Source organism: Myotis yumanensis, unplaced genomic scaffold (assembly GCF_028538775.1).
Source record: "Myotis yumanensis isolate MYYU_CA2020_CCGP unplaced genomic scaffold, mMyoYum1.0.hap1 SCAF_1, whole genome shotgun sequence".
Lineage (NCBI taxonomy): Eukaryota > Metazoa > Chordata > Mammalia > Chiroptera > Vespertilionidae > Myotis > Myotis yumanensis.
The window spans coordinates 38,200,069-38,215,802 of record NW_027223752.1 but is presented as its reverse complement, the minus strand read 5'-3'; the positions used below and the strand labels follow the sequence as shown (position 1 = coordinate 38,215,802).

Here is a 15,734-nt window from a genome sequence, read left to right as displayed (position 1 = left end):
GGGCATGTACCTGGGTTGTGGGCACATCCCCAATAGGGGGTGTGCAGGAGGCAGCTGATCGATGTTTCTCTCTCATCGATGTTCCTAACTCTCTAGCCCTCTCCTATCCTCTCTGTAAAAAATCAATAAAATATATTTTTTAAATAAAAATCAGACCCGGCCGGGTAACTCAGTTAGTTAGAGCATTGTCCCGATACACCAGGGAACATACAAGGATCCACCAATGAATGCATCAATAAGTGGAACAACAAATTGATATTTTACTTTCTCTTTCTCTCCCCCTTCCCCCAAACTCTCTCCCTTCCTTTCTCTCTCTCAAATCAATAAATAAATGTTTTTTAAAATCAGCAAATATATAGATGTTCTCACACAAGGCTGCACTGTTGTGCATGTAAGGATATTCATAGGATATTAGTTAAATAAAGTATAGCATATCCACACAATGAAATATTATGGAGCTATAAGATTGAGTGAGGCAGCTTTACTAGTATATATAATGACATATACTATATACTGATAAGTGAAAAAAGCAAGTCACAGAGTGTGAATACAAATTTGTATTTACAAGAAAACAATATTTATACTTATATGCTAACATTTTCATAAACTATCCATAGAAAGATGCAGAAGGAAGTTATAAACAGTGGATACCTCTGTTGGCTGAGGACACAGGTAGGTTAAAAGCAAGGGAGCATTGCCCTAGCCAGTTTGGCTCAGTGCATAGAGCGTTAGCCTGCGAACTGAAGGGTCCCGGTTCGATTCCGGTCAAGGGCACATGCCCAGATTTTGGGCTCGATCCCCAGTGGGGGCATGCAGAAGGCAATCAATCAATAATTCTCTCTCACCATTGATGTTTCTATCTCTCTCTCCCTCTCCCTTCCTCTCTGAAGTCAATAAAAATATATATTTTTTAAAAAAGCAAGGGAGCATCTTCTGCAGAAGGCAGGTGGACTAGAGAAGATCCTAAGCATCAGGACAAAAGTGAGACAATACACAAACTCTAGCAAGGTTTCTTCACAATGCACTACTGACAGTGGGGCCAGGTCATTATTTGTTGGGGGGAGTGGGGGGCTGTCCTGTGCAGTGTAAGATATTTAGCAGCATTTCTGGCTTCTCTCCACTGCATGCTGATAGTACATACACCCCTCCCACCCCTGGCTGTGACTACCAAAATGTCTCTAGGCACTGCCAAAGTGCCCTGGGAAGCAAAATCGCCCATGGTTGAGAACCACTGCTCAAGAGCCACAATGTTAATAGTTAACCTATAAAACAGTCTAGTACTATATTCCTATAAATCAACAACAAATGCAATATAAACTCAGATATGGATCTGAAGAATATAGTGGATGTTGTTTGGAAATGACCTTTGCACATCAGTCACAGTTTCTCATATTATGATAATATGAACTGAACCTTTTGGGTCTCTGAAGCAATTTCGCCAGTTAGTAGACCAGCCCCAAGCCCCAACCCTATTCCCTCCCAAACAGCGTGCACTCTATAGATCCCAGATCTTCCGGGGTGCCCAGGAAGGCAACCTGCCCACAGAAATCTAACAGAAAATCATATTTTGGCCCAGCTTTTGGAAAACGAATATAATTATTGATACAATGCAAATTATTTGCATTAGTTAATAATGTTTCTTCTCTTAATTCCTAACAACCACACAAAGTGCAAGACACTGTTCAAAAATAATGAAAGACATCACCCCGATTTCAAGATTATAAAGAGAATCATTAGTTTAAGAAGCCAAGAGAGGCTTAACTAGATTCTATAAATCACATTTTATTAAGCATAAAGCCATTTCTAATATACCACAATCAATGAGGAAGGGGGAGGAGAATCAAGACATCCAACAGGCTTGAATATTTTTCTAAAATTTTGTTGATTTTCCTGTGTCTGTTCTTTTCCCAAAACCAGAAAACCAATAATACCCTGGCAATCTTGGCTTCATAGTTTGAAGTCATTGATTCCTCCAATACCGCTGTCAGTGAAAAGTTCTGGATTTCATTCCCATAAAATAGTCTCTTCAAATTCTAGGATTGTGCCGACTACTTGTGCTTAGCTCTCAGGAGGTTGGCTCTCTTTTGTGGAGGTGACCTCTGGTGACCTGCCTCTGCCATGAGTACACCTGTGAGTGGCTATAGAAGGTGCTTAAAAGTGTCCCCGGCGAAAAAAAAGAAACTCACCATTCTAACTACTTCAGGGTAAGTCTGCTCTGTCAAACAGCCTCTGCTTATTGTAATGTAGTCCACCAGTTCATTAAGAGTGGAGCGCTTGTATTCTTTCATTTTAAGATCAGATAGCGTGTCCATGAAGTCAAAAATGACACAGCACTGCTGAAGTTTCTTTAGGAACAGTTCAGGCTGCTCTGAGGATGGAACGTCTAAGAAAAAAAAAGGAAATGGTATAAGTCTGTCATCAATTTCTAGGTAACAGGAATTCTCTGTGAAAGTTATTTCAAAAGCAAGTTCAAAAAAATAAGAATTCACATGACAACAGTGTTTTTTAACATTACACATGGCCAGGAGGGGATACCACATCCACTACTTCAGAAAACTTGTCTTGAAAAATTATGATACCAACATAATTGACCGCATTTGTTATTCCACACCGAAGATTGATCAAAATCCCAAGAGCCATTCGAGTTGAAGCTAATTTTAACCCAAACACCCCAATGTCAACATCCTTAAGCCAAAAACAATGAAAAAGGTCAAATTTCCCATTATAAGGTAAAAGCAAGAAGTTCTCACTGTTGGTAAAAAATTTCAAAGCAGAGATGTCAATGATTCATTTTAATATCATGCTGACATCCTTGGTATTTAAAGCAAATGATGAGTGGTGTGTGTGTGTGTGTGTGTGTGTGTGTGTGTGTGTGTGTGTGTGTGTTCTACTTTGGCTTGCTTTCTATGAAGTTTTTTTGTCAAAGAAACTTGAGAAGTCAACAAAATGAAGTAATACCAACTCTCAAAAGAGTACATGAGTACTAGGACAATAAGAATGAACTCTACTTAAATCTACACTCTCTCTTTTGATCCATCTTCTTCCCTTACAGTGGGAGAAAACCACTAACATCTTATTAGTATGTCCTTAAAATAAACATCTCTTCTTTTCCCACAAACAGCAGGCCCAACATTTGGTTTTGTGTCATTTCTAAAAAATAGCTAAAAATTTTAGGTTAAAACTCGCCAGCTAGAATGGAAGCCTGATCTAAGGTGAACTTGAAATACACCGACTAAGTTGTACACAGCTATTCCTATCTTTTTTCAACTATTTTATTCCCCCATACTGGAGCTTCCCTAGAAAGGCAATGAAATTATGACCAGAGTAAGCTCTGCAGCCGTCATCTAAGATGATTAACTCATTAATCCTCAAAACATTCTTAGAGGTAAGCAGGTGGCATTGTATTATTATTCTGTATTTTCCAAAAAGAAAAGTAGAGACAATCATTGAGGTTCCACAATGAATGAATTATGGGGCTGGCACAGTGCCCGGGTCTCTAACCACACTCCTAGTACTCATGAAGAACTTCAACAATGTTTGGCCAGTTGCTTGCAAACAGCCTTTGTTGCCAGCTTCACAGTGAATACTTTACAGCAGCTTCAAAGGATGGGCCACCTGCTCCCTGAAGGTAAGTGCAACAGCTAGCAGCACACACCTTACAGCAGCCGTGGGCAAACTACGGCCGGCGGGCCGGATCCAGCCCGTTTGAAATGAATAAAACTAAAAAAAAAAAAGACCGTACCCTTTTATGTAATGATGTTTACTTTGAATTTATATTAGTTCACACAAACACTCCATCCATGCTTTTGTTCCGGCCCTCTGGTACAGTTTAAGAACCCATTGTGGCCCTCGAGTCAAAAAGTTTGCCCACCCCTGCCTTATAGCCATCAGCAGCCCCAGCAGAAGGCAGTGAGGGCTAGGCTCCTCACAGGGTCCACCTGACTCCTCTCACAACCCTCTGCCCCTCTTCACATCTCACAACGCAAGTGCTACCCCAAGTACTCAGGACTTCATAGATAATGCCCCCAAAACACTGCCTGCTGCAACTTTAGGATAAGTCTAAATGTAGATAGGACACCTAAAAACATGGGATTTCTCTACCAGATATAAGGGAATCAGTATCTTTTAAGGTATATGACATTACTGTTACTCTCAGAAAAGTTATAAATTTAGAAATCATTCTTAACCAATGAGTTTCCTCTCCCACCACCACCCCTATAGGTCCCTAAAGACCCAATGTATCTTATAGTCAAAGACTTTGGAATTTGAGGTAAGCCATGAGATATGTCTTATTCTGTGCCCCTAGACTTAATCACTTTTAAAAGATCTAGCATTAGACTGTAAGAACTAAATTTAGTCAGACCAAACCTCTTTAACTGTTACCTACTTCAATGTTTAAAATAAATAAACAAACAAAAAACTAAACAAGGCTGCTCATAAACATGACTATATACCTTTAACCAAATGCCTAACTACATACACAGGACCAACATAGTTAATTACTAAACTTTTCTTAGTTTTAAATCAGATCCCATACCTCGAAGGTGAATGGAAGTTTTTATGCTGTATAAGGAATAAGAAAGAGCTTATTATTGTAACATTAAAGTTAAAATATTCAAGGGAAATTTTAATTAATCCTATTTTTGATACAGTAACTTTATTAAGGCTTAAAAACCAGACCTTCCACATGGAGAACTCTATAACTCAACACATATGAATTATGAAGGAATCTATCAATGATAACCTTTTCTCCAAAAAGCAAACCATATTTAAGCAGTGACAACAACAATTAATCTTTGTGGTCAGTGCAATAATACTCAAGAGATTCATATATTTGGTTATTTAAAAAATTCAGGCAGTTAACACTTAGTCCTATTTTTTTAATGTTAGGCAGCTGAAATGTATTCCTTATTTAACCAAACTGATGTAACGTTATAGACAAATGTGAAGAAGGTTCTCCACCTGCTTAATGGAACAATTATGATAGTTTACATGTATTGAGTTCTAGTAGGTACATATATTGGATACTGTTCTAAGCACTTTCACATATTATATCTCTTTTAATCCCAACAACAACCCCATGCAGTAGGTACTATTTCCAATTTAAAAGATGAGAAAACCAAGACACAGAGAGATTCAATGACTTGCCTGGAGTCACAGAGCTAACAATCAGTGGAGACAGGATTCAAACTCAGGCAGACTGATCCAAAGCCTGGACTCTTCACCACCATGCAACATTCAAACTCAGTGAAAGACAAGAGTAATACCATATTCCATAGAACAGAGTATGTGCAAAGAGAAGAGGAAGAACGCAGAAGGAAATCAACAAATCAATCTCTAATATGCCCCATTCATAAAAGATCATGCTGAACCTCTTCTGTGTCTCCCCTCTAGCCCATTCCCCAGAGACTAACACATATACCAATAAGCTTTCCTTCCTCCTTTATAACAGACTAAATTCTTCTAAAGTGATTTCTTCTTCTTAAACAACTTAAGTAGTCAAAACTGAATCAAAGAAAAAGAGAGGGAGAGGATTCCTCAAAGAGCCAATTCCTTCATGGCAACAATTTTTTGAAAACTTTTTCATTCGTGCTGAAGGATGTCATAACCTAGTCCAAGTAAAGGGCTTTCCCTGTAATGTTCAGCCCTTGAATTGCCCCACATAGCCAGGCTGCTCCCCAGCTCCTTGCTCTCCTCTCCCCAATTCCGTAGGATTTGAAAAAGTGGAATGTGAAAAGATAGGACAGGACAGGATGGGAGAAGGAAAACTCTCTGGATAGTTCAGAATATTTCAATTATAAAAGTTTAATGTCTATGGAACCAGACGCAGAGGAAGATACAAATGGCAGTCATACATCTCACCGTCTTGTTCTTCTCTTTCCTTTTTTAACAGTTATTTTCTCCCATATGCCTTTTCTATTATTATCTCTTAGCATCCTCCATCACTTTCATCAATAAGCTAGAGAAAATACTCCCACTTCCAAGGTGTTTATATCTAAACTAGGGGCCCGGTGCACGAAACTCATGCACTGGGGAGGGCGGGGGGGGGGAGTCCCCTCAGCCCAGCCTGCCCCCTCTCACAGACTGGGAGCCCTCAGGGGATGTCCTACTGATGGCTTAGGCCTGCTCCCAATGGGGAGCGGGCGTAAGCTGCAGTCTGGCCTCCCTCTGCGGGAGGCAACTGGGCTGATCAGGGGAAGGCGCCAGTCCCATCACCCCACTGCTGCAGCCACTGCCAGCCACCACAGCCGCCAAGATGCTTTCATCAACACGGACTCCAGTCCCTTCACCATGAAAAAATGACAACTTTCTTTAGGCATTTTCAAGATGTGTCTTTCATAGGATATGACATTTTCTTTTTTTTTTTTTTATCCTCACCTGAGGATATGTTTCCATATATTTTTAGAGAGTGTGGAAGAGAGAGGGAGACGGGGGGGGGGGGGGGGCGGGGGGGGGAGAGGGGAAGAGAGAGAGAGAGAGAGAGAGAGAGAGAGAGAAACATCAATGTGAGAGGCATACTTTGATTGGTTGCCTCCTGCATGAGCTCTGACCTGGGCCCTGGCCAGGGAGGAGCCTGCAACCTAGGTACATGGCCTTGATCATAATCAAACCCGGACCCTGCGGTCAGCAGGCCAATGCTCTATTCACTAGCCAAACCTGTTAGGGCGTGGATATGACATTTCTTAGCCCCTCCAGCAGCGGACCTTCGTTTTTTCCTCCAGGAGTGTGGTGGAAAAACCCTAGATCACCTTCTTGGATTCTTATAACCCAAGTTACCAAGAACACTGCAAGTGACAGCGTACAGGGAGCTTAGCCAATGAGCGGTCAGAAAAGGTTTTTACGCTCAAACTGGTTTGGCTCAGTGGCTAGACCGTCGACCTGCAGACTGAAGGGTCCCAGGTTTGATTCCTGTTAAGGGCATGTACCTTGGTTGGGGGCACATCCCCAGTGGGGAGTGTGCAGGAGGCAGCTAATCGATGTTTCTCTCTCATCGATGTTTCCGACTGTCTATCTCTCTCCCCTCTTCACTGTAAAAAAAATCAATAAAATATATTTTTTTAAAAAAAGAAAAGGTTTTCTCTGCAGCTCATGCACAGAGGACCCCCTGCGTTGTGTCCACTGGGCTAGGGGCGTATCCCCCGCCACTGGGGTGGCACGCCCTCGAGGCCGGCAGCCAGCCCTGCGTTGTGGGTGACGGGCTTGGGGGTGTGCAGAGACCCCGGGCCATGCACACAGCAGCTGCCAGGTCTCTGCATGCCCCCGAGGCCAGCAGCCAGCCCCACGCATTGTGGGCGGTGGGCTGGGGGGCATGGACCTGGGCAACCACTTGGCGCTGGCGCACACTCAAGCGGCCACGGGGTGGAACATCCATTTGGCGCCTGTGTCCATAGGCCCGGAGTGGCCAGGGACGTTCCGGGACCCTGGCCGTTCAGGGCATATGTGCAGGCCTAAAGGCTAGGAGCAGCCTGGGCCCCGAGAATGTTCCCGGGACCCAGGCCGCTCAGCACCTGTGTATGCAAATTAATCCGTCATCCTTGGCAGATTAATTTGCATACTAACTCCTGATTGGCTGGTGGGCATAGCAGGGGAACAGTCCATTTACATGTTTCTCTTTTATTATATAGGACTAGAGGCCTGATGCACGAAATTTGTGCAAGAGTAGGCCTTCCTTCCCCTGGCTGTCAGCACTGACTTCCCTCTGGCTGCTGGCACCAGGGACGCAGGCTTCTCTCACAGCCCTGGCTTTTGTCCAGAAGGTTGTCCGGAAGGACGTCCAGTCTAATTAGGATACAGTGGGGCCTTGACTTACGAGTGTCCTGACTAACGAGTTTTTCGAGATAAGAGCCGTCTCTTGGCCAATTTTTTGCTTTGAGTTGTGAGCTAAAATTCGGGTTACAAGCCAGCTTCAGATACCCCACCACTAGTTGGCGCAGCGAACGTCACAGTGAACGCCACAACATCAGCCCGGCACCACGTGTCTCGCTCGTTCACTGTTGATTTGACATACGAGTAATTTTGAGTTACAAGCTCCATCACAGAACGAATTAAACTCGTAAGTCAAGGCCCCACTGTATTATGCTTTTATTATTATAGACTAGAGGCCTGTTGCACGAAAAGATTCGTGCAATAGGCCTTTCCTTCCCCTGGTTGCCAGCACCAGTTTTCCTCCGGCACCCGGGACCCAGGCCTTCGTTCCGGCCAGAGCCGCCTTCAGTCTTCGCTGCTCCAGCCAGTGCCGCCTTCAAGCCTTCACTGCTCCGGCCGGAGCCGCCTTCAAGCCTTCGCTGCTCCGGCTGGAGCCGCCTTCAGTCTTCGCTCTGCCACTTCGAGCCTACGTATGCAAATTAACCGCCATCTTTGTTGGCAGTTAATTAGCATATCTCGCTGATTAGCCAATGGGAGGCGTAGCGAAGGTACGGTCAATTACCATCATTGTCTATTATTAGATAGGATAATTTTAAAATGTACAAGTAATGGAAAATGGACACAGAATTCAACAGTAGAGGGACAATACAAGTTAACTTAGAAGACTAATATTCTCTTTGTGTCTAAAAGAGTCAACAGAACTATATACTTTTTAGCCACAGCCCATCCACCCATCCTATTACATGTGCACCGCGAAAAGTACACACATACACATACACACACACACACCCTCACCTTCAGTATGATTTTGAAGACTGGTTGTTTATTATTTGTTTGTTTGTTTGTTTGTTTGTTTACAATTGGCAGAAGAAGCTCATTTCGCCCTAGTCAACAGCTTCCATTATTCCATCCCATCTAATATTTGGAGCACAAGATCATGGATCCAATATCAGCCCACCTTCCCATGGAGCCTGATTCAGTCAGGACTTTGCAAAGCAAAAAGTAGCAAGTAGAAGAAATAAAACGTGAGCCTGGTGTCCTTTGGATTTGGTGCTCTTTGGCTCCAGTAAACTGAAATTATTGAAAATCAGAATGTTAAATTCATACCTGCAAATATGCCAACCAAGTAAGTAAAAAGGGCCTACATTGTTGTATTTATTAACCATAATATCACAGGAAGAAAACAATGGTTTTAAAGAAAAATAAATAAATAAATAAATAAATATGCTGATGACTTATTTACACATAGACTGTTAAAATGTATGTGGTGCCCTAGCCAGTTTAGCTCACTGGATAGAGAGTCAGCCTGGGGACTAAAGGGTCCCAGGTTCGATTCCGGTCAAGGGCATGTACCTTGGTTGCAGGCACATCCCCAGTAGGGGGTGTGCAGGAGGCAGCTGATCAATGCTTCTCTCTCATCGATGTTTCTAACTCTCTATTCCTCTCCCTTCCTCTCTGTAAAAAATATCAATAAAACCTATTTTTAAAAATAAATAAATAAATAAATAAAATAAAATATATGTGGAGCCCTGGCCTGTATGGTTCAGTTGGTTGGGTGTCGTTTACATGCATTAATTAGCCCATTTCCATCCATTTCTCCAATTCTCACAAAAAAAAATGGTACCAACGCAGATTGAGTATGTAAACATGGTCTTTAATCCCCTTCACCTCAGCCCTTACAACTTTCCCTACAGTGTACAAATCCCCATCCATGTATGCTATCAGTCCCTCACACAAAACTCTCCAAACATCAATAAAGTCAGTGAGAATTTTACTTGCATAAGGCATATAAGACTATGTTTATAGAAAATTAGTCCCATAGTACCAGGGAGAGCTGAGCACTAAAAGATTAAGTTGACCCAGCAAGTGGCTCAGTGGTTGAGCATTGACCTATGAACAAGGAGATCATGGTCCAATTCCTGGTCAGGGCATATGCCCAGGTTGCAAGTTCCACCCCAGTAGGGAGCATGCCAAAGGCAGCTGATCTATGATTTTCTCTTATCAGTGATGTTTCTCTCTCTCTCTCTCTCTCTCTCTCTCTCTCTCTCTCTCTCTCTCCCTTCCTCTCTGAAAGCAATAAGAAATGGAGAACAAGATGTTAAATAAAGATGTGATCAACAGGTATTCACTAGAATAGAAATAGAAACCAGAATTATCCACAAAACTAACAAACATATGAAGTAAAGAAAAGCAACTTGTAGAATAATACATATAGTATGATTCAATTTTTATAAAATTCAAAGGATGCAAAACTAGGTCATAAACTGTTTTATGAAATATTAAGTGGACTTGGCCTTGAATGACTGAAACTTGGCAGACTAGCACATATGGTAAAGTGCCTAATTGCCTGTCCATGTTGAAGGTCCAAATCAGGGGTCCTCAAACCTTTTAAATAGGGGGCCAGTTCACTGTCCCTCAGACCGTTAGAGGGCCGGACTATAGTTTAAAAAAAAACTATGAACAAATTCCTATGCACACTGCATATATCTTATTTTGAAGCAAAAAAACAAAACGGGAACAAATACAATATTGGTATTTGCATGTGGCCCGCGGGCCGTAGTTTGAGGACCCCTGGTCCAAATCCTTGCCACCAACTTTACTTCTATGCATAGATACAAGCAGCAGTCCCTTTTTGTAGCACATATTTCAAGAAAACTAAAAAGAATCCTATTTTACTAGTAGAACTATGTTTCTATTAGAAATTGCTTTTGACACCCAAAAGAACCACAGATATAACCAACAATATTTCATCAAAACAATGAGACATTTATAAATCTTTATAACAAATCAAATAATACAATTGGGCTTCATGTCCTATGAACTGTACCAAGTATATGAGCAAGTAAGAAACTAACCTGTTAGCTAAAATTAAGTATTAAATACTTGAATATTCCATTACTTTATTACTGTATTCAAAGTAGTAGGTTCAAAAACATTTGTTGTTGCTGATGCTGGTGGTGGCAGTATTTCAGGTGACTTCAATGTGTGGCCACAGTGGAGAATCATTGTTTTTAAAGTAATAACTTTAAAATCCTTGTTTAATCTCTTCACCTTTGAAATCCTTTCTCTCTCTGTTTATTTAAAGCTATCAATGAAAACATCCGTTTTCAAGCAAAGGAAGGCCCCTGGAAACATCTACAAGAGTGAAAGTGTTCCTTCTTGGCCTCAACTATAAATAAATGAATGTAGAGTTGGCTGCCTTTAGAACTTTTTCCAATCTGTTAGGAAAATTGAAAAGCACTTTGCTGATAATTAGCATACACTTCTTTTAAAGGTTCTAAACATGTCTCATATAATGGCTACACAAATAATATCAAAAGAATGAGACTAAGGTGTGAGTATTAATTAAACGACAAACTGAAAGGCAAAAAAGGCCAGGACTGATATATTTCAAAGTAAAAATAACAACAATAATGAATATTTGCTTTTGCAAAGCAATGTATTAAGCTCCTGGAATACATTATCCCATTTAATCCTCAGAATACCTTATGAGTGGCTACTATTAATATCCCAGTTTTTCAGATGGAAAAAAACTTGGGCCCAGAACAGCTAAGTCACTTGCCCAACATCTCCCACTACTAAGGACTGCAGCTGGTATTCAAACCCAAGAAGTCTTACTCCAGAGCCCATACCAATAACAACAGCGATGATGATGATTGTGATAAATAACAGCAACTAACAGCCACCACTACCACTGGAGATATGTAGAAATGTAGAGAGATAGATAGTCAGAAATATCGATGGGAGAGAAACATCGATCAGCTGCCTCCTGCACACCCCCCACTGGGGATGTGCCTGCAAGCCAGGTACATGCCCTTGACCGGAATCGAACCTGGGACCCTTCAGTGCGCAGGCCGACGCTCTATCCACTGAGCCAAACCGGTTTCGGCGACCAGGTCCTTTTTAATACAATAAATTCCTGAAGCATGCTTGGTTATACCAAAAGAAAAAAAAGAAAAAGGCCGCAAGAATTATACAGTGTTCTAAAGTACCTCTGTCAGTGGTTTCCTTTTTTGAGGATTTCACATACCTTATTTACTTAATTTTAAAATTACAAAAAAATAGAAGGTTGCCTTTTTCTCCCCACCAGGTGAAGGCATTAAAATAATAACTAGCCACCATTTATTTTCACTATAATTTCACAAAAAGGAAGGACCTTTTGAAAAAGAAAAGAGAACACATCTCTGACTAAAAGACCATCCTTCCTTAAAAAGTAGGCTTGGCAATCCTATACAACACACACACACACACACACACACAGAGTCGTGTATTCTCTCCCTCTAAATTCCTTCACTTCTACTGCTTTTTCACTTAGCTCAGTACTAGTAACAAATATTCTTTTTTTCTTTTTTAAAAAATAATTCTTTATTTTTGAAAGTCCCCCTTTTTCCCCAATGACCCCCTTCAGCCCGCCCCCATCTCACCCCACCCCCAGGCCTTCACCACCCTATTGCCTGTGTCCATGGGCAATGCATATTTGCATATAAGATCTTTGGTTGATTACCTCCCACCCACCTCCCACCTATCTACCCTGACTCTGTTCCATGTTTCCATGTCTCTGGATCCACTCCATTCATCAGTTTGAGTACCAGTAACAACTTTTTCACAGGCCTGTATTTGGGAATCTCTGGGCAATATCACTACTGTTCCAACATTTTTCTAGTAGCATGGGAAACAGTGTTAATGATAGTGCTAATTTCAAGTGCATTTAGATGACAATAAAAGCTGAGAAAATAATCATGTGCCAGCCATGGTATAGGAGTACCTCACTTTCCAGAAGCCATGTAGTCCCTAGAAATTCTCTAACTTAAAAATTTCCATAAAACTCTATACATACCTCTATTCAAAGACTTGCCAGATTATATTGGGACTTTTTTAAACCAGTGAGCCTTATGTCTTGTTCATCTTTTAATACCTATCACATGGCAGAAGTTTCTAGAATATGGTAGGTATGTAATAAAAGCAGTTTGAGTCAGTAAATTCTATATATTGAATATTTCCACATTTTCAATTATAAACCAAAAGTTTATTCGTCTAGAAATAAAACTACTGAATAGAAAAAAAATGTTTAATATAGTATATTTGATAAATTATTTCCTAATTTATAAATATAAAAGCCAAGCAATCGGAATGATGGAATGAATGACCTGAACAACCAACCGGTCGCTATGACAGCACACTGTGGTGGCCAACCAGCCCGATCGGGCCCCCCCAATCTCCTGCAGCCCCTCCTCCCAGCCAGCCTGGCCGCCAATTGGCCCCCCTGGGGGTGAGGCCAGCCAGCCAATCGCCTGCGGCCCCTCCCCTCAGCCGGCCCTGCCCCCGATAGGTTCCCTCCACCCCCATCGGGGGCTGGGCGACCAGCCGACCTCCCATGCCCCCTGCCCCACTGCCCGTCCCCAATCAGGCCCTGAACAGGGATGGGGCCAGCGGCTCCTCCCCCCCTCATCAGGGCAGGCTGGCCAGACCCCGCCCGTGCACCAATTCATGCACTGGGCCTCTAGTATTTTAATAATACTAAGTCACGAAATGCAAATTTAAAAATTAAGATGGGCTAAGTAAAATAAATCAGATAAAGACAAATTCTGTATGATATCAGTGATAGGTGGAACCTAAAAAAGCCGAACTCATAGAAACAGAGACTAGTAGTTACCAAGGGCTGGGGATTGGGAGAAATGAGGAGATGTTGGTCAAAGAGCACAAATTTCTAATTACAAGGGTAGTAAGTTTTGGGGCTCTAAGGTACAGCATGGTGATTATAGTTAACAATACTGTATTATATACTTCAAATTTGCTAAGAAAGTAGACCTTAAATTTTCTCATCATAAAGAAAGAAATGGTAACCACATGGAGGTGTTAGCTAAAGCTATGATAGTGATCATTTTGTGATATATAAGTGTAACAAATCAACACACTGTATACCTTAAATTAACACAATGTTATATGTAAATTATATCTCAAAAAAGTTTTAAATAAATATAAATAAGATTTTTCATAATTAATATATTTATGAATGTAAAAAGAAAAAAGATAAGCTTACTTCACAAAAACCTAACTAGAAAAATGCACAGTTCCTTAGTTCCTTGAATTATTGCCCCCTACGAATATTCAATCCTATATAATAAAAGCCTAATATGCAAATAGACCGAATGGCAGAACAACTGATCGCTATGACATGCACTGACCACCAGGGAGCAGACGCTCAACAGAGGAGCTTCCCCCAGCCCACAAGCCCCAGCCAGCAGCGGCAGTGGGGGGCAGGGCCAGCGAGCGGGCGATGCCAGGCCAGCCAAGGCAGGTGCCAGCGGAGGGCACCCCTGTCACCCCGCCTGTCGCCCCACAGATTGGCCCTGATTGCCAGCCAGGCCTAGGGGCCCTACCCGTGAACAAATTTCGTGCACTGGGCCTCTAGTAAGATAATGCCTTATTTTCTAATACTTTATAAAAAATCTAACTGACTATTAAAAATAGAAGAAGCCTATATAATAAAAGGCTAATATGCAAATAGACTGAATGGCAGCATGACTGGTCACTATGACGCGCACTGACCACCAGGAGGCATATGCTCAATGCAGGAGCTGCCCCCTTGTGGTCAGTGTGCTCCCACAAGGGGAGCGCCGCTCAGCCAGAAGTCGGGCTCACGGCTTGCGAGCACAGCAGCGGTGGCGGGAGCCTCTCCTGCCTCCGCAGCAGCACAAAGGATGTCTGACTGCTGGCATAGGCCCAATCCCCACGGGTGGACATCCCTCAAGGGCTCCCAGACTACAGGAGGGTGCAGGCCAGACTGAGGGGACCCCCCCCCCCCCACGAGTGCACGAATTTCATGCACCGGGCCTCTAGTGGTTTATATTCAAGGATGAGAGGAAAATATTCAGAACAAAGATGAATGCACAACATGAATAAAGTAGTATAATTTAGGAATTCCCTCCATAGCAAAAGAACCTAATAATTTTGTCAATTTTACCATTAACAAATAAAAGTGAAAGGTCTATGCCGTGACCGGTTTGGCTCAGTGGATAGAGCATCGGCCTGCAGACTCAAGGGTCCCAGGTTCGATTCTGGTCGAGGGCATGTACCTTGGTTGCGGGCACATCCCCATTGGGAGGTGTGCAGGAGGCAGCTGATCGATGTTTCTCTCTCATCGATGTTTCTAACTCTCTATCTCTCTCCCTTCCTCTCTGTAAAAATCAATAAAATATATATATTTTTTTAAGTGAAAGGTTTAGTGGAAAGAGCATGGACTTTGCACTTATTCACTCATTTATTCATTCATTCACCAGATATTTATTTCATACCCATTGAGGTCTGGTCCAGGTGTTACTGGGATACCACAATGGAAAAAGGAGACAAAAATCTCTTCTCTCACGAAACTCTACATTCTAGCAGGAAGAGACAAATAATAGTAACTGTAAAAAATAAATAAATACATTAAATGGCATATCAGATGGGGAAAATAGTATGTAGGCATGGAGGATATAATTTTTAATAGAATATCATCTGGAAGATAGCATTTGACAAGTACTTTTAGGAAATGAGATAGTCCACCAAGAGGGTGTCTGGGGGCAAAACAAAAAGCAGAGGAGATAGCAAATGCAAAGGTCCTCTGGCAGGAGGGAGCGTGCTGGTGAATTATCAAACATGACCGGAGCCAGAGTGGAAAATGAAGGAGAGAGGCCAGAAGAGTGAGGGACTAGTAGCTGAAATCTTGGGCCTTGTGAAACACTACAAGGACTTCAGCCTTGATTATGGTTCTGAACTAGATTTGTACCTTGACTGCTTCCTAGGTGACATTGAACAAGGCACTTAATTCTCTGAACATTAGGTTCCTTATCTGTAAAATTGAGAAAATGTACTTGACAGGGTTGAAT

The 15,734-nt window shown here is 42.0% G+C and overlaps 1 protein-coding gene across 2 annotated transcripts in view; it reads right to left on the bottom strand.

Moving 5' to 3' along the window:
- Window positions 1–1,764: 1,764 nt before the first annotated feature.
- The window catches only part of LOC139012586 (serine/threonine-protein phosphatase 2A 56 kDa regulatory subunit epsilon isoform), a 65,551-nt gene continuing 51,581 nt past the window's right edge, over window positions 1,765–15,734 (bottom strand). The window contains exon 3 of one of the 2 annotated variants that reach the window (XM_070418728.1): window positions 1,765–2,383. In XM_070418728.1, coding sequence (XP_070274829.1) covers window positions 2,139–2,383 — 245 coding nt within the window. In that variant the 3' untranslated portion in view covers window positions 1,765–2,138. The remainder of the gene's footprint in view (window positions 2,384–15,734) is intronic. The other variant, XM_070418719.1, reaches the window with a different exon arrangement.